Source organism: Nesoenas mayeri (assembly GCF_963082525.1).
Source record: "Nesoenas mayeri genome assembly, chromosome: 3".
In the NCBI taxonomy this organism is placed as follows: domain Eukaryota; kingdom Metazoa; phylum Chordata; class Aves; order Columbiformes; family Columbidae; genus Nesoenas; species Nesoenas mayeri.
In genome coordinates, this window is record NC_137544.1 from 72,014,026 (window position 1) to 72,037,541 (window position 23,516).

Below are 23,516 nucleotides of genomic sequence, written 5' to 3' on the forward strand. Positions count from 1 at the left end.
GAAGTTTTGGAGTCTTGCCATGTCTTTGCTGTCAGGAAATATCTGTGAAACCCAGAGGCGAATTGTCTCATTCCTCCTCTGCTACTGGACAGTATCTCCTTGTGCTGTCAGTTAATACCTTATTTCATGTGGCAGAGGTCTTTGAATGTAAAAATGCCAGCTTAGCTGACTGGTTGAATTTAGCAATTTGACAGATATGAGTACAGTTGTTATGTGGCAGTAAAGCTGATCCATAAGATGTACACAGATGAGGACTTTCAGGCATACTTTTTTTTCTCACAGGAAGAGCGATGTTTCTGATATCAGCAGATCTCAGGCAGCAGTTCTCTGAAGTTTTTTTTGTTTGTTGTTGTTTTGTTTTGTTTGGCAAAGGAGTAAGAACCAGACCTGTGTTTGTTAAAGGTGCAGTATCCTGCCATCTTGCTACCTTTTTTGATAAAGTACACTGAAGCATGCTATAAGTATATCCAGTTTTCAATTTCAAAGCTAAACGTATGTGCTGAGCGTTTTAACAAAATACTCATGCTTGGGGTATGGATTCTAGAATCAATTGTCTTGAGTGTCTTAGGGAAAAATAATCACATTTGCAAGCACTCACTTTGATTTCTTTATGATGTTTCATGAAATTGTTCATAAAGCTCTACTTCCCAGAGAATGCCTATTCCTTCAGATTTTTTAGAAAATAACTCTTGGTGTTGAACAAGAGAATACTAACTTCAAGACATAATAAGGTATAGACAAGGACCGCATGTATTTATTTACATGGAAAGAAGCATTGTGCTTATTCTTGAAAGTGTCATCTTATTGATGTGTTGTCTCAAGGCAGGGCCTAAATAACTGGTAATAGTAATAATTCCTCTTACTGATTAGTAATGATGATTGTGGATTAGAAATCTGAAGAATAATTTCAGTTAATAATGGCATTTTTGCTATGTATTTTGGAATCAAGAGTATATGAGAATATTATAATATTTCCTAGGATAGTTACATTGTACAACTCTAAAAAAGTTAGTTGTTTGGGACAAAATACCAACCTCTTAGTGTTTCTGAAGAGGGTGCAGTTGATGTCTGAGGAAAGGCTGTGGTTTTGGTTTTTTTTAGGTTTCAGCTGATTGCTGTTGTGACAGCCTACATAACCATACCACTTGGAATCTTAGGGCAAAGTGTGTTAATTACCTTTCATGTACATGTGAAGTGATGTACCTTTAAGAAGTTATTTTCAAGGTAGTTTTGACTTGTACTGAGTAAAATACTCCGAGAGCAGTTTTGCTTATGTGTTCCTCACCTGTCAAGGCAAATCTGCCTGATGGGGGCCTGATGTTGCATGCAAATCAAGTATTGTGTGAAAAACAGGATGATGAGAAGGCCCAACCTAATCTATTTTACTCTAATTACTAACAGAAGTAAGGGTAGTATCACTAACCAAATACTACTGTTTATGGAGTAGGCAGGCCATCTACAGTCTCATTATTCTTAATGAAAGTTCTGTTATGGTTGAAGGGAGCCAGCATAGTTCTGTGTTTATAGAAATGAAAAGACAGAGCAGATAACACTGTAGTTTTTGGAAAATGAGTATCTATCTGCCATGTAAAGGATGAAAAAGATTGTGAATCTGCTTATACCTCTGAAAATCTGATTTTGCCATATAATAAAAATACTCTTCATGGAGGTTTTTTGTAGTTGTTTTTGAAGGAGATAAAACTTTGAAAGATGGGCTGTGTTTTAACATACCCAGCTGCAAATTAGATTGAACATTCCATTCACTATGTGGAATAACAATCAATAATATAGGGCAAATAACAGCTAATAACTTTTTTTTTTGCGGTAAAAGAAACCTAAGTAGCAATGTTCTTGTTTCTCACTTGCTCAGAGGTTGATGCTTTAGTGGTAGTTTGTTCTCTTTAGTAAAGTTTTGCTGGCTGTGCATGTTTACAAAGTTAGTGGCCTTGCTGATTTCCTGCCTGCTGTAATATGTTGAGTCAGATGGCTGAACTAATGCATGGTACAAAAGAATGGATAACAGTAAGATTAGTATACTAATATATCACTTCAGTTTAGCTTTTGTTCAAGTCTGGAAAAATACTCAGGTTTAGTAAAAATTATAATTACTAACAGCCTATCTTTTAACCCTGAAGTTAGGCCTCAATCATGTAAAATTTAATTAGATGATTGTCAGGTTTCAGTTCCCTGGAAAAACGTCTTTGCATAGGTATATTTGTCTTTTAGAAAAGTATTGAAGTGTGTGTATTTGCAGTGAATTCAAGCACATGGATTTTTTTTCCTCTAGGTTGATGAAAAAAGAGCAGCTTTTTGAAGCTGACTGGTTATCTTAATCACTTCAATGTGAAATTGAAGTTGTTTAACAGTGTTAATAGAGGAATTCCCTGACAGTTTTTAAGTAGTCCTATTTTCTGGATATACTACCTCGCATAAAGAGAAACATTTTTTTAATCCTTTCAACACCTTGGTTAAGGTATTTAATGATACTGCTATGATTTTTTACTTATATTTTTCAAATACAAGTTTCTGACACTGATTGTGCTTGTATAATAAATTACAATTTGCAGTAAGGTAAAACATGTAGTGTTCTTAGTGGAATCTTTTTAACAGTGGTGCTTGAAATAAAGTGAATCTTACTGTAAATATGATACGTATGGGTCATATAGCAGTTTAGTAAACGATCTGCATACAGAATTATTTTATTCTTGGTTTGTGACCTGTCTAATTTGTTGTAATTTGAAGACTGTTTTGGTAAGGTATTCCTATTCCAAGCTGTGTATCATATATCTTACCTGAAAACAGGTCATGTTTTGATTTAACAATATTTTCCCCACCAACATCTTAATTTGCTGTGGTGCGTTCTTTCAAAATCACGTGTCCCAAATTCAGAGGGTTTTTTTTTTTTACTGTTACACTTAAAGCCCATTAAAATCTGTTAATACCATACAGAGCTACACCAGTTAAGATATGTGCTCTTCTGCTGCTGTCATTGCTTGGTCCCTCCTGGTCAGTGTATGATTGATAACAGGTTTTGCATCCTGTCTGCAGCAAACAGAACATTCTTCATTTGAGGGAGGCAGAAACTCCTAGTTTTGCAGCCCTTTAATCAGTTTTTAGAGATCGTTCGGTTCACCCTTTATGAGGTTTTCCATTGCCTTTGGTCAACCTCCTTGTGATTGTTACTTGGTTTTAGCTTATACCTTGAAGAACTTTACTAGAAATTGGCATTTTTTAGTTAAATTCCATGCAGAGTGGTGCATGGGAAACTAAACTTACACTGCTTTGTTTCCTTAACCACTCTTGGAGTTATGTTAGTGTATCAGAGTCTAACTTTGATAAACTTGTATGCTTTACAGATTTTCACATAGGTATTTTAAGTTTTTCAACATTTCTGAAATTTGGTGTAGTCATACAAACAGACTAATCTGTCTGGCTGGAATATTTATTCTTGAACTAAATTTTGGAGGCTTTTCCTGTGTGAATGAGTAAGTTTCATTGTTGTACTTCCTACTTAAAGTTTCCAGTTTTTCTTCTTACCAACAGCTCTTCTGTTCAGATGATTTTGCTATTACGACAGATTCCATTACTTCATCAAAGTCACCTGTTTTGAAATGTAAGCATAAATAAAAATTGTTGTTCTTAGTTTGTTCAAGATTTAGAACTTGATTTGCTGATCCATCTCCTTTGAAGTCTTCTGCTTACTAAAGCCAAATCAAAACTAACTCTCTATGTTGGTTCATCAGTGACATCATGGATAAAATCTATAAATTTATCATATCTAGGAATATTTGACTACTGCTATATTAAGACTTGCTGTCTGTGCTAATTAAGCTTTGTAACTTAAATATAAGCTAAACATGTTGGACATGTATAATCTTTTAACACAGATGAGTAAAACTTAATTTAGGGCTCTAGTTTGGTCAGCTGTGTTCAGTGTTGCTTATATGTTTGGTTCTGTAGAGATTGTGATTAAGTGGAGATTCTGTTTATGTACTGCTTAACTCTGGAAGGTCTTCCAATACTTAAAAGTTAGTTTAAAGTTGTATAGTGCATGTTGATAATGCACTTAATGTCAGAGGAGTGCAATAGTTAATGTATTTAATGTGGGAGATTATTAATTTGTTAATGTCAGTGTTGGTACTTGTCAGCCAAAACCTTCTACTTTATTATAGTCTTGTGAGTAAAATGCTAACAGGGCCAGGGTAGGGCAGTGTGTATAACAATACTGAGTGATAGGGAGCAGTGTGTTTAAAAGTAGGATTTTCTTTAATCATAGAATCATTTTAGTTGGAAGACACCCTCAAAGTCATCGAGTCCAACCATAACCTAACTCTAGCACTAAACCATGTCCCTAAGAACCTCGTCTAAAAGCCTTTTAAACATCTCCAGAGATGGTGACTCCACCACTTCCCTGGGCAGCCTGTTCCAACACCTGACAACCCTTTCCATTAAGAATTTTTTCCTAATATCCAATCTAAACCTCTCCTGGCACAGTTTGAGGCCATTTCCTCTTACCCTTTCACTTGCTACTTGGGAGAAGAAAGCAACACCCTCCATGCTACAACCTCCTTTCAGGTAGTTGTAGACAGCGACAAGGTAGCGACAAGGTTTCCCCTCAGCCTCCTTTTCTCCAGGCTAAACAGCCCCAGTTCCCTCAGCTGCTCCTCATGAGACTTGTGCTCCAGGCCCCTCACCAGCTTTGTCACCCTCCTCTGCACTCTCTCTAGTACCTCAGTGTCTTATGATGAGGGACCCAAAACTTAAAAAAGAATTTGAGGTCTGGCCTCACCAGCACTGAGTACAGTGGCACAATCACTTCTCTAGTCCTGCTGGCCACACTATTCCTGATACAAGCCAGGATGCTGTTGGCCTTTTTGTCCACCTGGGCACACTGCTAGCTGATGTTCAGCTGCCTGTCAGTCAACACCCCCAGATCCCTTTCTGCCAGGGAGCTTTCCAGCCAGTCTTGCACAAGTCTGTAGCACTGTCTGGGGTTGTGACCCAGATGGAGGTTTTCAATTAATTTTCATAATTTTTAATGTTGACCATTAAAACACTTGATTTTCTTTGATTCTTAGAAGTTTAGTTGAATTGTACTGTTTTCTGGCTATCAGCTAATTACTCATCTCGAGAAGCTTTCAGTTTTACAAAGACACTCATTTGAATGTGGATGGATAGTGTATGACAGTTGTTATTATAGATGATGTTATTTGGAGACACCAACTAGACTGCCGAAAGTCTTGTTCAGCTATTCTCTTAGGAACTTCTAAGCTGATTTTTATGTAAAAGATTTTTAGATTTTTTTCTGAGGCATAGTACTGGGATATGAGGAGACACAGGACTTCATCTCAAATGTACAGCTTTTTGAATTTATCAAGAAAATGAAGGAACTGCATTTAATCTTCTCTATATGATTTTCTTAAGTGAATGCAGATTGCCACTGTCAAATGTAATGCAGGGTTGATGGATTTTGATCAGACCTCTTCAAATTGTTCTTAAATATTTTCATATTAAATAATGTAATTGTGAGTTTTAGTATGTGGAAACAAATGCAGGACTTTAAAATTTGCTAGCTAATTATGGCAGAGTTCAGTGTCATGCTGTAAACCAAAACTGCTCACGTATGAAAATTTTTCAGAAGTGGACAGTTTTATCAGCTTTGGTGCTTGGTCATGTTTGTCTAAATCCTTATTTTTTTATTCCGTATTGGTTTCTGAAGGAAAGATGATGGGAATCTTGTTTGCCTTATGGTCAGGCATTTCAATCATTAATAGCTGAGGGTGGGTAGAGTAAGTGCTTGCCAACATTTTAGTCTGTACACTGATGATGCATGCAGGGTACAGCTCCATGTGACACAATATTAAAAATGACTTTTTTTGCTAGCATTGCTAGTTCTGCTGCATCAGCAATAGTAGTAAACAGCACTGGTGTTAACAGTGAAGACTGTTGAAATTGTGATGAATAAAAACAACTATTTCTTTGCCAAGTAAGCATACTAAAGCTGCTAGATTAGAAAACACATGAGTTGCAGCGTTCCACCAATAATAAAGCACTTAAAAGCTTTCTGTTGACATTTATACAAAAAGAACAGATGAGTGTGCTGTATTTGGTTTTGAAGTCAGTTTGATGCAAACCTTAACAACTGCCCACAACAGAAGGAGTTTTGCAGACTCTTCTTGCAAAAAGAAATGACTGAATTTTGATACCAAGAGTGCTGACAAATTGCTGAAAGTGCTAACCACTTATCACTGGACTGACAGTTTAATCATTGAAAGTGTACCGCTAGATTGGACTCAAAGGATCAAAGGAGAAGAAACTATAGTTTCCGAGGCATTAAAAGACGAATTAAAATTCGAAACGCAAACACTTTTTGGGGGGTGACACTGCTGTATGACTTGCATGCCATATTCTCTGTTGTGGTGTCCAGAAATTACAGATTTTCATTTTCTTTTTGAAAGTGTTGATTAATTCAGTGCGTAAATGGGGCAACATAGTGTTCTTTTGGTTCTTGTTTTAATTATTTATAATAAAGGTTGTATTTAAATCTGGTATGTGCTGGGTCAACAAGGTTCTTTTGAGGCAGGCGATGAACATCAGCACATCACTCATCTTGTAGTTTGAGCACATGCTCTGTGTTAACCTTCAGAATGCTTTCAAGAGGTTATAGAGCACCTGTCTTCAGAGATTTTTCATTATGAGCAGAATATATTTTTTCTGGTTTTTTTTTAATCTCCATTCTTAGTTATGTTTTTCCAGGTGCTTTGTTTACAATATTATTGGATGCTGTTTGAAGAAAATACTATCTATTACATTAAAATAACTGATATCTAATTGCAGTTGTCTAATTGATGGGTTAAGCTTTAATGGAACATGGAATGGATTGTCTGCCTGGATAAATCCTGGATCCATATTCAGTGGGTTTAGATCCTCCAAAGTGGTAATTGTGTGTCTGTGTGCTAGAATGTTTGTAGCATTTGTTTACTAGTTTTGGGACCTATCTGATTGCAAAAGAATTGTAAAAAGTCTATTTTCTTGCTTAAAAGTACTCTTACATTCTTAAATTGATGATCCAGCAGCAGTTGTGTACAGTAAAAATATTTTATTAAAATATTAACTTTTTGCGCACCTTGCTGCATTTCACATTAAAAAGAAAAAAAAAAAAAGCCCCCAAAAAAACAAAACAGGAAAAAAACCAAACCAAACAAAAACTGCAAAACCAAACAAACAAAAACTAAAACAACACGAAAGGTAAAAACAGACAAAATCAACCAAACAAAACATTAATCTTCTTAGGAGTAAAGAATAAGAAGGGACTTGAATCAGTTGTTTTCCTGGCCTGCTCCCTCAGCTCAATGCATGTGGATCTTCTGAATTTGAGTGGACTTACTCAAGACATCTCTGATAGATAGGTATCAGAAATTTTCACTTTTCACAAAAAAACCCCTATTATGGAAATACTGAAGGTGTTACTTATGCTTATTTTTAGTGCTATAGTCTGTAAGAAATGAATTTATTCTAAAAATTAACTTTTCCTGTCAAAATACTTAAAATTATACTATATGTGAAAAAAATAAATAATTAGTGTCACCGATATTTTGGGCATAACTTGATTTCTGTAAGAACATAGAAAACTGAAACTGAATGTTCTGTGTATCACCGAGATCCAAGTACCATGTAGATTTTTAGCTATATGAATGTAACTTTTTCTCACCATACCCTTTAAATTTTTAAAGAATTTGCTTGTAACTTATTTCATATGGAAACTACCTTAAGAATGTGGTGCTTTGCTTCCTTAAGGAAGCATGCTGACTGGTCTTGCAAGTTGGTTAGTGTTTTGATTCATTTGAGTTGCTTGCTGATTGTGGCTATTGCTTTGTTCTACTCATTTGCTGTGTATTGTAAAAATTAAGAATGATAAGCAAGTGGCTCTTCTGTGACAGATGAACACTTCTTATTTTCTTCAGTTTAAAGAGTTAAATTCTGTGTGCATAGATGGCTTAATGTTATATTAGACTTAGGAAGGGAACATAGGCTGAGAGTTGTATCAGTTTAGCTCGGTTTAAATGGCTGTAACTAATTTGGAGCAAATTGTTAACGTCATAAGATTTGTTTCAGTTCTTCAAATTTTTAGCTCTGCTTTAAACTGTGGTGAGGAATGTGTTGGTTTAAAAACTGTGTCCAAGTCTGCTTTTCTTTCAAAAGATAAAGCTTTATAATTTAGAAGAGGCCTTCATGATGAGAAATTCTAAAGCTGTGGGCACTGGGAATGAGGGTGGTTTGCAACTCAAAGTGATGAGAGAGGAAGAATTTGAACCTTTTCAGTGATTTCCTGCTTTGAATATGCTTGCTGAGTGGTTTATGTAAACCCATTTTACATTGCAATCCAACAGCCTTAAACACATGTGCAGACTCTTACTTCCTTAAAGGGAATGGTAATTAACAGTTGAGAAGCGGTAACTTCCTGGTGGTTTTTAATGTGGTGACAAACGTTCATCTGAACACTGTCCTTCATGTGCTCAAGAAGAATATTGTTAAGTGTTGTGAAGAAATCGAAGAAGCAATGTCTGTAGGTAAATGTAGTCAGTATAGACAGCGTCTGGCTTCAGATCATGTCTTAGGTGTTTGAGAGATTGAAAAATACTATCTTTGGATGAAGGAAACAAAAGATTACATTATTTGCGAGATTGAAAAATACTATCTGTGGATGAAGGAAACAAAAGATTACATTATTTGCATAGTTTTCGGGGACAGAGGAAGAAAAATGTTCTCCTGGATGAGAATGCATGTCATTGCCACCATAGGTGACCATGTCATGCCATATTAAGGTGGAACATGGTAACTATATTGAAAACTGTCTCTTCTTGAGTCTGTTTCTCCACTGCCTTGCTGTGAGCAAGACAAATGTGTCATTTACTGCTAAACTTATTGCTTAGAACAGACAGACCAAAGTGCTGTTAAAGGTGAATAATGTGGATTTTGAAATTCTTCATATGAGTTTCTGCTTCTGCCTATACTAGTGTACTTAGATCTTTTCAAGGGGAGGCCTATTTACTGCATTTGCAGAGCTCACAGGTTTTAGAGGTATGGTGAAGCTGCTGTATGTCTCTTAAAGTCATATCTACTATTATAATTAAGTATCTCTCCTTACTTAACTCTCTTTTAAATCCCTGGAATGTTATACAACATAATTACCACTGCACTGTTAAGATACGGGTAAAGTAGTTAGAACTGTACTTGGATGTTCATTTTGAAACTAAAGCTTTCCATATTTTTTAATCAGTTGGCTTTCTGTGATATGTCATGGTGGGAGAATTTGTAAAGAATTACAAATGTGGACAAGCCTTGCAAATGAACTTGGGAAGTGTGATTTCATGAGAGATGTGCCAAAGAAGCTTTTGGGAAGGGAAGATGAGGCATCTGCTTGGTAGTGTGCAAGAAATGATGGGAGATAAATCTAAATAAAAGACTGTTTACTTGGTTTCCTTTTATTTTCCAATGGGATGTGGTGTGCTTTGAGGATGTGACCTTCCTGCTGTTAAATATTTTTAAGTATATCAGGACAGGGTGAAATGAATACTCGCTAGAGGTGAGAGTAGAGCTTTTAGCTTTTGTAACATGCTGGTGGTGAGGATTTCTCGAATCTTATTGCACTTCTGATCAACTCTTGAGGAAGGTGCTGGAAGTACAGTAGCAGATAGTTCTACAGATATGCAGAACTGCTAAGAGTGGCGAAGTTTAAATATACTCAAAACTAGAGGCTTGAATTTGCTTTAATAGAGACTAAAATGAAAGATTATGTGATAAAAATTCAGTACTTTTGTATGGAGAGACAAAAGATGTGTGATTAAACGAGAGTCATGTATCTGAGAAAACTGCTGTTAGTCATTAAAAAAAAAAAAACAACCAAACTTAAAGATGTGTAAAAACATTCAGCATTGTCTGGAAAAGCCCAGGATATCTATTAAGCAGATAAATAGCTTTAAGAGATGTGTATTTGGGATAGTGCTTGTGGTTGGCTAGGGTGAAAAGTTGAGGAAGAAGATAGGTTGTGTTCTATCCATAGCTAGAAGTGAATGAGAATTGGTTCAGCTGGAGACTTGATCAAATTATTTTGTAATTTAAGCAGTAGTCCTTCAGTTCTGCCAAATGCAAGGCTAGTGAAGACAGGCTCCTAGGTGGTAATAGATACAGAAAGGGAATTTGGACACCCGATAAGCAGTTAAAGAAAAACTGGGAATACAGGCTTGTTATTTCACCTACTGCTTCTGAATGTTTCTTCTGAGGTTTTAGGGAAAGAATCTAAGGCAAGAGAGAAGATAAAAGGCCAGGAAGCAGAAGAAAGAGTAGCTCTTGAGTAGCTGATGATAATGATGATAATGAGTTCATGTAGCTGGCTGTCCCTGTCCTGATGTTTGTCAGTGTTACCAGTGGCGTCAGTGTGGAGAGAGGAAATAAAAAGCTACATATGCAAAGAAAACTAAATGTCAGGTGTCTGTTCCTGTAGTGGAGTAGAAAATCCTGAGTTGGTAGGTGTCTTCATTCTATATAGCATTTGAGGTGTGATAGATGGCTTAGGTTTCACACATGCCGGAATTCTGTGGTAGTCCCCAAGTCAGCTTATCCTGCTCTCAATGTGTGTTCTGAATGTCTTGTGTGTTCTGAGTGTCATGAATGTGACATATGAGTACTTGCAAGGGAAAGATTAAAGTAAGTGCTCTTTCTATCCTTTGAAAACTAGGATATCTGATGTTAGTGATTATATTCTACATGAAAGATACAATTTAAAATGAAATTTTCAGTGTAACTACTCAGCTGCCAAATAAAAATGACCACGTTGCTACTTATGCTTCAGTACTTCAGCAGACTGCCTAACTTGTTTTAGTGGGATGTAAGTTAATGGAATATCTGAAGAGAACAAGAAGGAAACGAAGTCTGCCAAAAGATAATATTTCTTCAAAGAGATGTGCTAAAGAATTTCTTTATATACTGAAGCCAGTACAAATACTGCTTCTAGTTATGAGGATTTTGTGCCTATTGCCAAAATTATTGTCAGTGTAGAAGCAGCTGTGGATTTTTTCCTTTAGCTATGATTATATGATGACAAAATTTCTCCATTGTAAACAGGCGTTAAGCACCAGATCATTATATAGTATATACAATTGAGTGTGTCAGTTGCCACTGGAGAAACAACTTGTTATTGAATATGCAGAGTCAGTTTGTTAGAATTAATTCAAACTAACTCAGTTGAAAATTAGGTCTGTTTTGTTTGAGGTTCGTAATTTGTGACATTCTCACTCTCCCCCTTAGTTTCTTTTTAAGTGGTGAAATGTTAGCTATAAATCATTTGCCAGAGAAGAAATAGTTTATGAAACAGAGGTTACATTAATCTGTCTGCTGCTAGAGTTTCAAGTGACTTCTTCTTTCTGTGGCTTCCTGTGGTCAAATGAAAACATGAAGTTTCTGGTTTCAGTTTCATTTTAATTCTGAAGATTTTGAAAGCAGTTGTAAGAATTCTAAGTAAAAGAACCATCATATGTCTTAACACTTTGGGAACAATGCCTGTTTACGTGTTAGTTTTCAGTTTGGAAGTTGGTTAATACATTCATTTTAAGTAATTATTTAGTGATATTGGATTAAACTCCTTGAGAAAATTTTAAACTAGTTGGGATTCTGTAAGGTATAAAATGTGGGGGTTTTTATTCGTATACCAGCGGTTTAAATATCAGTTTAACAGTTCTAGAAATGAAATGTAAGTGCTTGTTAAATTTGTCTTTTGGGTTAAATAAGAAACCTTTGTGTCCATTCTCAGATATTACAATTCAGTGAAACTAACCTGGATTTGAATAAAATTAGACATTTTTAGCTGCCTTTTATATAGCTGCTGAACTACATCTTGGAAGAAAATATCTCAAAGTGTGAGTAAATACAGGTGTAATTGCTAGAAACGGTACCTATAAGTCGGCTTGTGACATTCCCTGGTGCTTTTGAGGAATTTTTCCTTACTTTGCAATGAAGTAGTAGGACTTCCAGGTGTATGTGGAGGTTACTGAGGTCTCTGATACCATACTTGTCTTCATTGTTTCATTGTCTTACTAGAGGTGGTCAGTAGAATGATATTTACTAGTTTTTTTGTCACACTGTGTGCTCAGTAAATGCATTCTTGAGTTGTCAGATTTCTCATTGCTCAAAGATTTGATTTCCAAATGCTATAGTTAATGTCATAACTAGGAAATAGTACTGTATTGATGCATTTTTGTATCTTCTATGTTAATGTTAGGTACAGATTTCTAATTTATTTACCTTCTAGATAGTTTATTTAAAAAAAAATGTAAAAACTAGTTTTGTACACCTTTTAAATGATGTGCACAATTTGTGTCAACAATATGTTCTAAGGAGGTACACAAAATTTTTAATTCAATAGCTGAATTCCATAAACGAGACGAGTAGGTTGCAAATTTACAGACATGAAGAAAACATTTAAGATGGGTGCTGCAACTTAAACAAAACAAAACACCACAAAAAAAACCCAAACAAACAAAAACCCCGTGAAAATACCTCAATAAAACCAGAATAGATTTTTCTTTCAAGTTACCATGATGCTCATAAAGAGAGGAAGCAAATGACATTAAGATTTGGGAAAGATTAGAAAGCGAAGACTGTCATGCTAGATTATAATCTGTTACTGTATTTAATACCTAATATACGTTTTTCCCCCCACAGAAATTAGCAGAGTACGGAAAGACATGTATAACGACACATTAAATGGTAGTACGGAGAAGAGAAGTGCAGAATTACCAGATGCTGTGGGACCTATTGTACAGTTACAAGAGAAACTATATGTGCCTGTAAAAGAATATCCAGATGTAAGTATATCTTTTTAGTCCCTAAATTATTTTTCGATCCTTGTGGTCGTATTTAAATGTAAATTTAATGTGATGCTACCCTTGGATCACCCTGAATTGCTTTTGACAAGATACTTCTTAGGGAAGCAGTGTATCTTCCACTTGGTGGCTTGATTTGCAGTGAGTGTGAGTGGAAGGAGGTTGTGCTAAATACCAAACGAGTATGGATTGTAAAGCTGTAGATCTAAGATCTGAATTTTCTTGTTCATTCAGTATTGTAAGTCCTGAGACACCGTGTAGTGAGTTTTATGGGGGAAGTAGTTCTTGGGATGGTGTTTTTTCTTCTTAGTATGTATCTGAAAGTCAGTTGGAGAATCCTTGGAGGCCATACTTAACCTCAACTACTGTTTGTCCCATACCCGTGTAACCAGTTCTGTTGCATATAGCTGTCTTTATTTTGGGATTGTACCCCTCCTTCTCCCCCTGCCCAGGTCCTCCCCCCCAACAAGCAAAACTCCTTACTTGTATGCCAGTATTATGTTCTCCATTGGGTGTTTTATTCTATTGTAACTTCCTTTTTTGAGGAAGAATAGTTTCCTTTAAATAGAAGAAATATTCAGGACTTCTGTGGTCTGAATGGTTTCTTAAAACAACTCAGGAAAGATAGTTCTGTCAAAATCTATGCCAAATGTTTTCATTGATCACTGACAAAGTAAGAAATTGTATTATTTCTCTGTAATAGAATTTAAAAGTTCTGTTGCAGTGGAGGAGTGCAGGGTCCAAGTAAGGCATTTGCAGATTGAAGTGCTATAAAGTGGAGGAAAGTACTGAACAGCAAAAAATTGAGGTAACACTTGTGTAGTTCTGTGGCTTTTCTTTGTATCATTAATTAGATTAAGCTCTCCAAATTGAGTTTTATTATTTTAATGCTGCTTAGAACATACAGGCCTCTGAATAAACCCTCATTGTGCCATACTTCATTAAGAAAATTAAGTGCAAGTTGTTACTCAGAACAGAATATTTAGACAAATATCTCTTCTCCCCTTTCAGTTTTCACAAAGTTGTTTTGTTGCTCCTGAATTAAAATACCTGTACTGGGAAAAGCATTCAGAGAATTTGCATTGATAGTAAGGACACCTCTTTCTCCTTCCCTTCCATTTTTCTTCCAAATTAAATATACGTATATGCATATGTATATAGGTATAAGTACACATATATACATGCATATGTAATCCCACACCAAAACCAGTGATTCTTTTGAAACTACTTGGAATTACAGATTTTTGAGAGGAACTGTGCTATACGGTTCTTCCTTAGAGCAATATAAGTAGCTCTTACTTAGGTATCTGTATATATCCTAAAGTTAAATTGCTTAATGGCTTTTAAAAACGTAGCTTGGTTGTTGAAATCCTGGTTTTATAACTCAACAATGTATTCTTTGTGAGACCTGTCTAGTTACCAGTTGTAGTTTTTACAGAACTTGATCCTTGCTGTACTGGAATCATGAGAAGTGAGGAAGAAAAAGGGAGTTAGATTTCCCATAATTATTATAAGCTTTTCTTCTAGAAATCAAGGATGTGTAGTAGCTTAGCTCTTCTCTGCTAGTTAATTAGCAAATACAGTGTAAATAAGCAGGAAAGAGTTTGTCTCTAGTTAACTGCCAAAGCACTTGTGTAACTTTAGGTGTATGATTTTTCTAGCTACTGCTAGCTCTTTGTGGGCCTTCAGAAGAATGCTTTTGAAGTGGTCACTGATTTATTTTAATAAACTTACAAATTCAGAAGATGGAGAGACCTGTGATTTGTATACATGTGTCCTGGAATAAGAAGGTAGTTGTTCTTCTGAAATGTTTGTTAAAAAATGAACAACTTCTACCACTATGGTGGTACTTCGCAGTTAAAGCTTCATGGAGGAAACAAGCTCATTGTTGTCTGTGTGCTCCTGCCTGTCTACATGGTGTCTGTATTTGCTCTTAGCTACTCAGAATGGGATCTGCACAGCCTCAATAATCAGTTAAGCAACTAGAATATACCACTACCTACAAAAAAAAGCTGTGGCTTTGTATGTAGGCCTTTCTAAGGTCTTTCTGCAATAAATTAAATAACCTGCTTTTCATTCAGGCTAGTGAAGAAAGAAGGGTGACTAGAAACTGGTTTTGATGTAGATTTCATAATATTTAAATAACAGAAATTTTAAAAAATCAACGTACTTTTGTGATGTTCTAATCAACTTTTATTCTGGTAAATATTTTTTACTTGCAGTTTTAAGCATGTAGGTTTGTTGATTGTGGTGAATACTGAATAATATAATACTATTGTGCCATTTTGTGCACAGAATCCTAAATAAGTTGAGGCATAAAAATAATTGTCTACAGTAAGTTTAGACAAACTTATGTTTTTTAATATATGTAAACATACAAATAAACGTATGTAAAAAAGACAAAACAATAAATTTCTGTGGCCTGTGTCACTTCAGTATTACTGTTTCACTGTGCTTTGTGTACCTACACAGAGGAAATAATATATATTACAAAGCTAAAATAAATATATAAAATCTTCTATAGAATCTTTTAAAATTACTTTTTTGCATGAGTGCATATTGAGTATTTTTATTCTAATTTTTCTTTAAAGACCACAACTGATGCGAGGTTCAACTTTCCAAAATATCAGTTGTGTGAAACAGCCTGTGTAAAGTCTACATTTTTACTTTTGTACAAGTAAATGGAAGATGCATAAAAATCTTGCTAAAGAATAACTAACTTTTTTTTGTATGTCATAGTAGTAAGGAATACTTTGCTGTGATGTAATCATAGCTTGATAAATTACGTAACTGTTATGGTGGTCTGCTTTTCTAGATCATTGTTTTTCCCATAGTAAGATAAAATAATGCAGTTGTGTATATTTATATATTTTTTCTTCTAGCATCCTTGGAAGGTGTTAGATCTTTATAGAAATTTTAGTCTTAAAACTGATATTTGAACTACTTAGCTTTCCTGAAACATGTTATGTACTCCAGAAACTTGAGAAATAATGCAGAAGGCACCCAGAAGATTAAAATACATTAGTTGTCCCTAATTTGCCCTTCAGTTAAAAGTATATTCTCTCTACAGTTAAATATTTGTACTCTCATTTAAGTCTTTGGTGTTACAGTTTGAAGGTGTTTCCAATTCATAAGAAATATTTTCCATCAGAGTTTAAAAAAGAAAAATAAAAGATGTCAGGAAAATTGAGCTCTTAGGAAGCAGAAGAAAGGAGGATATGCTATTGTTTGTGGGTGAATAGTTAAAAGTCTTTAGCATTTCTTATGCTTCAGATAAATGATTAATTTTCTTGAATTTCCCTAAAGAGCTGAGACTAAACTTTGTGTCTGATATCAATTTAAACAGTTTTTTGGAATTAGTACCTACAAATGTTGGACTGAATAAATGTTTTCTATTATAATCATGGCTTTATTATTAATAAGTACCCTGTTAACTCTGATTAATGTGGAATTCTCTGTTGGAACTCTTCTGTGCCTCTTCAGTAAAAATGTAAGAACTCAGTAATTATCGCGTCTAAAGTAGCATGTCCTTTGAGTATACCAAAGCTCAAAGGCCAGCAGTGATAAACAGCTTGTGCGTACTTTCTGACCATTTTAGTTAAAACTGTTTAATTAGTACAACAGAATGATGAACACAGGGATTCATTTTACTACGGGGAACTTACTGACAAAACGTTTAAATCCTTTTTCAATTTGGTAATATCAGAATTTAATAGCTTCCCTAATATGGATTAGGAAAATGATAACATCCTCTTCATTTATTGTTCTGTTTCTTTTACTGAAGCTCATCGTTCCCTAGTGGTAAACAGGGAAGGAGGCTAAAAGAGCTTCTCTTGTTTACCCTTGCAATAGGAAGGAAAGAGAGAATATAACTTGTCTCTGTAAATAAACCTGAGCTGCAGGGAGGTTTGGCAAAAGATCAACTAGTAATACAAGTACAAAAGTGTACGAAAGAACTGAAGTAGTTTGATTACTGATTTCCAGTCCGAATGAGATATTTGGAAAAACATTCTAGTAGAAGTACTGGAAGGAAAAAAAGTTACTTTTGAGTTTGAACTTTCTGTATTTGTGAGAGGCTTTATGCACTCTGGTTGCAAATGGTAAGGCAATGGATTCATTGAGAAAGGTCCCCTTTGTTTAGATGCTAATAAAACAGAGACATGCATTAATATTCCTGTGAAGCTTTTTTACCTTTTCTGTCTAATGCTTTGTTGTATAGCCTTCCGTTACTAACCATCTGATTCACCTTTTGCAAGTGAAGTTTCTTTTGAGCCCTGGTAAACACTCAGTAGCTTACCATTTTTGGTAGTACCTTACTGGAAGATTACATACTTTGTCATAATTTTGTTCAGAAATATGCCTGTCAAATCTCCACAACATGTTTGTCCTGGGACGCAAAAGATTGGAAGACACTGGAGATAGAAATCCTATCCTTCAGTCTCTGATGGTAATCTTGCTGGTTCAAGGTCAATTCAGGAGTAGTGATGAACTTGATCCGTATTTCATCCTTGTGAGAATGATTTCTTCCCCGTTTAACCCTTCAAGCATTGAGTGCAGTTAAGTTAGACAGGTAATTACCTAGTCATTTATCTGTTCATATTCTTACTCCTATTTCATTCTTACTTTCAAGTTATGCTCTTTAACTATTTGCAGATACTCTATTTTGTTTATGTGGAGGAAAAAAAAAGGCAGGGTAGTAAGGCAGAGGTAAGACAAGTAAATACCTAGTAAATAGCACTTGCTTTGTCTAGTGCTGAGGCTATTTTTCTTGATATTATTCAAAGTAAATCTGGAAATCTAATAAGATAAGTGAGTTGCATCTGGTACTGATATGCAAGTTGAACATATTTGTTATGATACCGTTTTGTTACGGTGATGCTTGTATTAGTAACTTCTTCAAGTTGACAGAGGATATATATGACACTTCTAGTAGAAAGCAGTGAGTTATTTTTCTTGTAAAGTCAATATACAGGTCCAACTCATGAGGGTAGGAGTCCTCTAATATGACATTAAGGCCTAGTGCTAAACATTTAGGTGCCTTCTGTATACTGTGGATGAGGAGTGCGTATAGGGGGGGAAGCCAAGTGCTGAAGGAGGATGGTAGTCTAGAAATTCAGTATAAACAGTTAGTTTGTAGGTGCCTGTTGTTTTTTTGGGAATTAAATATCTAACATTTCAGTTGGAATAAATTAATTTTACTAAAAATGGTTAACGTTGGGAATTACAAAATTTGAGGTTTCAAAGGGTGTGTCCAACTGAACTTTTTGAAGAACAAGTTAGTAGTATCATGCTTGGTTTTGCTCACACAAAGCCTTTCATGATGGCTTGGCTCTCGATTGGTCTCTGCAGAGTTGTGCTTCCAATGGGCAGTCTATTAGATCAGAGCTATCTTCTTAATACCTTCTTCTGTTTTAAAATTCTGCATTTTATGCACATAAATTTCTTAACTTCATGGACTACAAAAGTATTTGTGTATATGGTTGATCATGTACTACTATGTTGTATCAATTTGTTTATGCTTTCTTTTGCTGAACTGTTTCCCTCAGAACTACTTTTTGTGTAGTAGTCCTTGCAAGATTAAGTTCTGGATAGTTGTGTGCAAATACAAGTGATGAAAAGTCAGTTGTGAGACTGAGATTCGTGGAATATTGATTCTGGTTTTCATTGTTTTATTGTTCAATCTGTTCTTTCAAGTGTTTACTGTAGTAAAGGTGTTTTATACAGGGAGGAGGAAGTGCTTCAGGCATGACTTTGCTTGCTGTTGTGAATAGGTCAGGTGTACTTGGGTACACCTGCTGAACTTGCTGAGAGTTTTCGTGAATTAACATCCTGTGTACTTTAACTAGGATTGGGGACTGCAGTAAACATGGAAATACATCAGTAAGGGCTAAAACCCTACCTAACACCGCAAAGTAGAGCTGTTTTTCAAATACATATGTGGATTTACAAATTGCTGTTTAGGTGTCACAATCCCTAGTAGATGCACTCAGTTATTTGAAGTCAAGAACAGGTCTTCCCTTTTCTTCAGAGAACTTAAGTTGACTCTTGAAGGATGGGGTTTGTAGCTGAGAAGTACAATGTTATAAGGAGGTTGGAAATACGGAAGAGAATTATTAAAGTTTCTAAATTTTTTCCTTTGGTTATTATAGTTGACAAAGGAGACCTAAAAAACTGACGTGCCATACTTGACAATTACAATACTATGATATCTTCCTTTTTGCTCTTTTTCCTCTCCATACCTTGTGGTCAGAAACCTTTTGACAAGAATATGAGATATTTCTGCCTTTTTAGTAGCTCTGTAGATTAGGTATTACTGTTTGTATGATCAGATTTTTATGGAGTTGCCCTTGCAAAAGTAATTCAATACTTTCTTATCAGAGGACAGCGTGAGTTCTGTAACTTCATATAGGTAGAACAGTGAAATGCAGGGCTTTACTAATTAGCTTGCTCTGTGTTTTGCTGGGATAAGAAGGCACTGAGCCTCATCCTGAATTGCTGTTAAAAGTAGTTTTGAGTACTAGTCAAAATATCAGCCTGATAGTTTCCTTGTATCTCTCCCAAGTCATACACTCAGGTAAGAATCAGCCTACATGTCCTCAATACCAAGAGATCTATTGTTTATCATTAGAGTAACCATAAGCCTTGGGAGTGCATATTAATTAAAAAAAAAAAAGTTGCCTTTTAAGCAAGAATATGGATTAGTGTTTTGAAGGTATGTGCTGTTTTTAGGTTCTACTGTTTCTGAAGTTATTTTCTCGTTAATACATTTTAAAGTTTGTAACACTTTTTAAGGAAGTCTTCAGTGTAAAGCTGCATTTATAGCATTCGTTTCTGATGTGAATTTGATCCATAATTTAAAAGAGCAGTATTGCTCTCTGCATTTTCTTCTCAGATGTTGGTCACTTGGTCTTTTTCTGTGATTCTTGTTGAGAGTAAGATTCTACACAAATACTCCAGCTTATGGAGTAAAAATTCTGTTTAGATGTTTTCTCCTTCTGTGTTTTGATTCATAGCTAAGGATCCGTTGTTTGCCTGTCTTAGCATTGAACATTGGATTTAGAATAAAACACAAATGCTACCTTTGTAGACACCTCTGTTTAGCTGATTCTGATATTGTGTAGCTAATAGGTATTCATCTATAGTTGTATGAATCTACTCAATTTATTTCATTAGTTTCTGCTATTTTTTAAAGCCTGTAAGAACAGTGGTTGTACATAGTTGCTTCATTTCAGTTACTTTGGTATGATATTAATTCACAATTCTAAGCTTTTTTATGGTTATTTTCTCTTTCTTATTAAGACCAGTGTAAGATACAATAGTTGAATTCTGTGAAGGCACTGATTGATTCCTTTGGAAATTTGCTACACTTCTCCGAAATTGTATGCATTGTTTTTCTTTCATATACACTCAGTATTTTAAGAAAAATAATGCTGGTGGTTGAGCATTCTGTTCCTTTTTATATCTTACTTGCACTTACTTTAGTTGTCTCTTAGTATAGAGCATAGTATCCTCCCATCTTTCAGGAAGACTCATGCACCTGTCCTGATGGTGTACATTCATCCTCTCAACACTTAATTTTAAGTTGCTTAGGTTGATTAATTTTTTTAGAAGCTTCTGTTTCTCTAGAGTACTGACATAAGCTTGATCAATATCTTTCAGCTCTATGGTTTATAAAAAATCAGAACATACTGTCCTAAAAAATCAAGTCCATTCTAGTTACAAACATTATGATCTGTAGTGTCAAAGGACACTGGGAGCTTTGCCCTGTCATCGGTAATACAGGGACTGCTTTCTCTGGAAGATCATCAACTGAATTATGATTTAAAGTTGTCTTAAACACGTAGCAGTTTCTCAGATTGTTTTCCCTGCCAAGTACAGGTGGTCTAAAATGTGAATGCTGCATGAAATGGATGTCTCTGTGTTGCTGTTCCGAATTTACCACCATGACTAGTGGACATGACCAGTTTTTATCTTGTTAGTGTATCTTAAGTATTGATGGTAATTAATCCGTTATTCAAAATAATATATTCAGTTTCTGGGTCATACTGTTTAACCTAGTGGTTTGAATTGTATAGTTCGAAGCCATTTGTCTGTGTTTGATTACTATTGTTTTAAAGTGAATGTCACTTGCATTGAAAGTAAAGCAAAGTTGCTGTCACTCGACACAAATACTGAAATAATATTTCTTGGGATGTGGTCTCTAGATTTTTGAACTTAGTTTGGCCAAAATAATATTTTGAATCTTTTTTTTTCTTCTACAAGTGCAAAATGTTATCCTTGAGACCTGGAAAGATGTAAACAATGGCTTGTGAGCCTTTCTGAAGGATTTCAGTTTCTTTGGGGAGTCAGCGGATGGGCAAGCTGAACAAAAGACCTGGAGCTCTGCCTTTGTAGCATAAATAGGGCTGGAAGATAACTTAGGATATAGAGATACATGTTACCATGGACAGGTAGATTGTCATGTGACCCTGAAGTGCATCTCCAAGCTTTATGATAACTTATGCCTTTTTTTCCTGTGGTAAATAGGAGGTAGTTCTTTCCTTGCAATGACTGTGGTGGCAGTCAACACAGAATGTCTGTCTCCTCACTTTCCAAACCCCTGGGTAAAAGACTACTTAGAAGTGAAGCCTGAATATAGTACTTGTTGATATGCTGCTATTTTAGTAATATTGTAATATTAAATGTGTGAGATAAGAGTCAATATGAATTGATATGCAAAGGTGTTCTTATTACTATAATACTGGACAATAATACTGCTGCTCTGTGCTGCTTGATGCTGGCTGAAGCACGTAACTCTGTAGTGCATATGTTGTGAGACTTGTACCCTTAAATGCTCCTGACCAGTTGGGCTTTTTAAGGTGTTTTCGGTGCTTTTCAGTTTTGCCTCATTTGTCTTTTTTGTATTACCTTGTTACAGATAGAACCCCAGAGTTGAGGTTTGGTAATGTAACAGCTTAAAGCAAACAAGGTGGATTAGACCTTAAAGCACTAAGAGAGATATTCAAAGGGCTATAATTCAAGGTATCTTCGGCTGTTCTCCTGCAGTTCTAGGCTTGAATTTTGCAAAGTTTCTGATTCTGACAGCTGTATATGTATATTGAGCACTTTTGCAACAGCTTTTTCAGAAGGTGAATGGAATTGTTCAGTTTTTCACTTTAAATATGGTCAACAAGGAGAAGCCTATTTATGTGGTGTTGTGTTTGTTTGGTTGGGGGTTTTTTTTGGTGTTTTTTGTGTTTTGCTTTTTGTTTGTTTGTTTTGTTATAGAAGCAATAGTTGGACATAATTACACCTCCCCCCATGAAGTCATAGTAAGTCAGATTTTGTTTCTGCTTTAGAGCTTTAATTCTGTGAGTCAGATTGCAATACTTGAATGTGTGTAAAAGTAAAGGAGCAAAGCAAAAATTAACTAATGTTATTTATGATTATAAATTACAATTTAGTCAGCTAAATTAGGTAATTAAAATCAGACACATGGGTGGAAAGCATGTTTATGTTTAGGAAGGTTAAATACCCTAATTTATGACTCACTTCAGAATTTTCATAAAATGCATTTTTTTCCCCAAATATCTTGGTTGAATATGGAAACTTTCATTACAGCTGTCATTGGTAATGCCTACCTTTTATCCACAAAACAGTGCCATGCATCTTTATCATGGGTTTACTTGCTCTGTTGTTTGGAGTAGTGCTTTATTTATTTTTTTTTTTTAACTTGTCAAAGAGAGTGCTATTGTGGAGGAAAAAATAGTAATTACTATTTATATAATATAATACAGCTTTAAGGTCTTCTGATTTCAGAGTGTATAATTTCTGTGTTTCCTCCCACCTTTCAAGGTGACTAATAAATTTATTTTTGGAACTTAGAATCATAAAGCACTGAATAATTCAGCATAAAACTTACTGCCTGAAAGGGACACAGAACTTCGTCTAAAGTTCCAGTAACTAATACAATGAAATGAAGTGGTTACTAAGCACATGCCCTTTGCATAAACATAAATGTCACCTCAAAACCTGTTTCTGCTTGGTCAGCTCTTCCTATTTGTGGGAAGAAAAGTGAGTGTATTTGTTTGATAATTTTTAAAAAGGGAATGGTGTCTCTGAAGTATAAGAATTTGTATTTCTGCAAAGTGTTTGTAATAACAGGATCACCTTCTGCAATGGTGCTCTAATTTAAACATGTATTTCTCACTTCTAATTACTGAGAATTGGAAGTAGTCTACAGCAAAATTGCTAACTTTAGGTGCCTTGGGTAATGTCACATGTAGTCACATCTAATTAAAAGGTATTATTATGGAAATTAGCTGTTGGACTGTATATCCTGAGGATCCTTTGTGATTGGAATATGAGTTTAATGATGTAAACTGTGAGGCTTAGAGGGCACTACTGGAACCTGCAATTAGGTTTTGGAGACCGATTTACACACAGCACAACTTGTTAATTCTCTAGATAAATGTGTCATGATTCCCAAGTAGAGCATGGAATTGAACAATTTTTACTTGTCTCCTGGTGTTATTGAAACTGATGTCACTGTTCTGAGAACCTCATCTTAGTGAATAGGATGAAACAGATTATTCACTATCTCACTTAAGCATGCCTGCTATTAGATTGTTCACGGGATCTGATTTCTTGAAAGAG

The 23,516-nt window shown here is 35.2% G+C and overlaps 1 protein-coding gene across 7 annotated transcripts in view; it reads left to right on the top strand.

Moving 5' to 3' along the window:
* QKI (QKI, KH domain containing RNA binding) overlaps positions 1-23,516 on the top strand; it is a 156,710-nt gene that overhangs the window by 23,594 nt on the left and 109,600 nt on the right. For all 7 annotated transcript variants that reach the window (XM_080341360.1, XM_080341361.1, XM_080341359.1 and 4 more), the window contains exon 2: positions 12,721-12,863. In XM_080341360.1, coding sequence (XP_080197486.1) covers positions 12,721-12,863 — 143 coding nt within the window. The remainder of the gene's footprint in view (positions 1-12,720; positions 12,864-23,516) is intronic.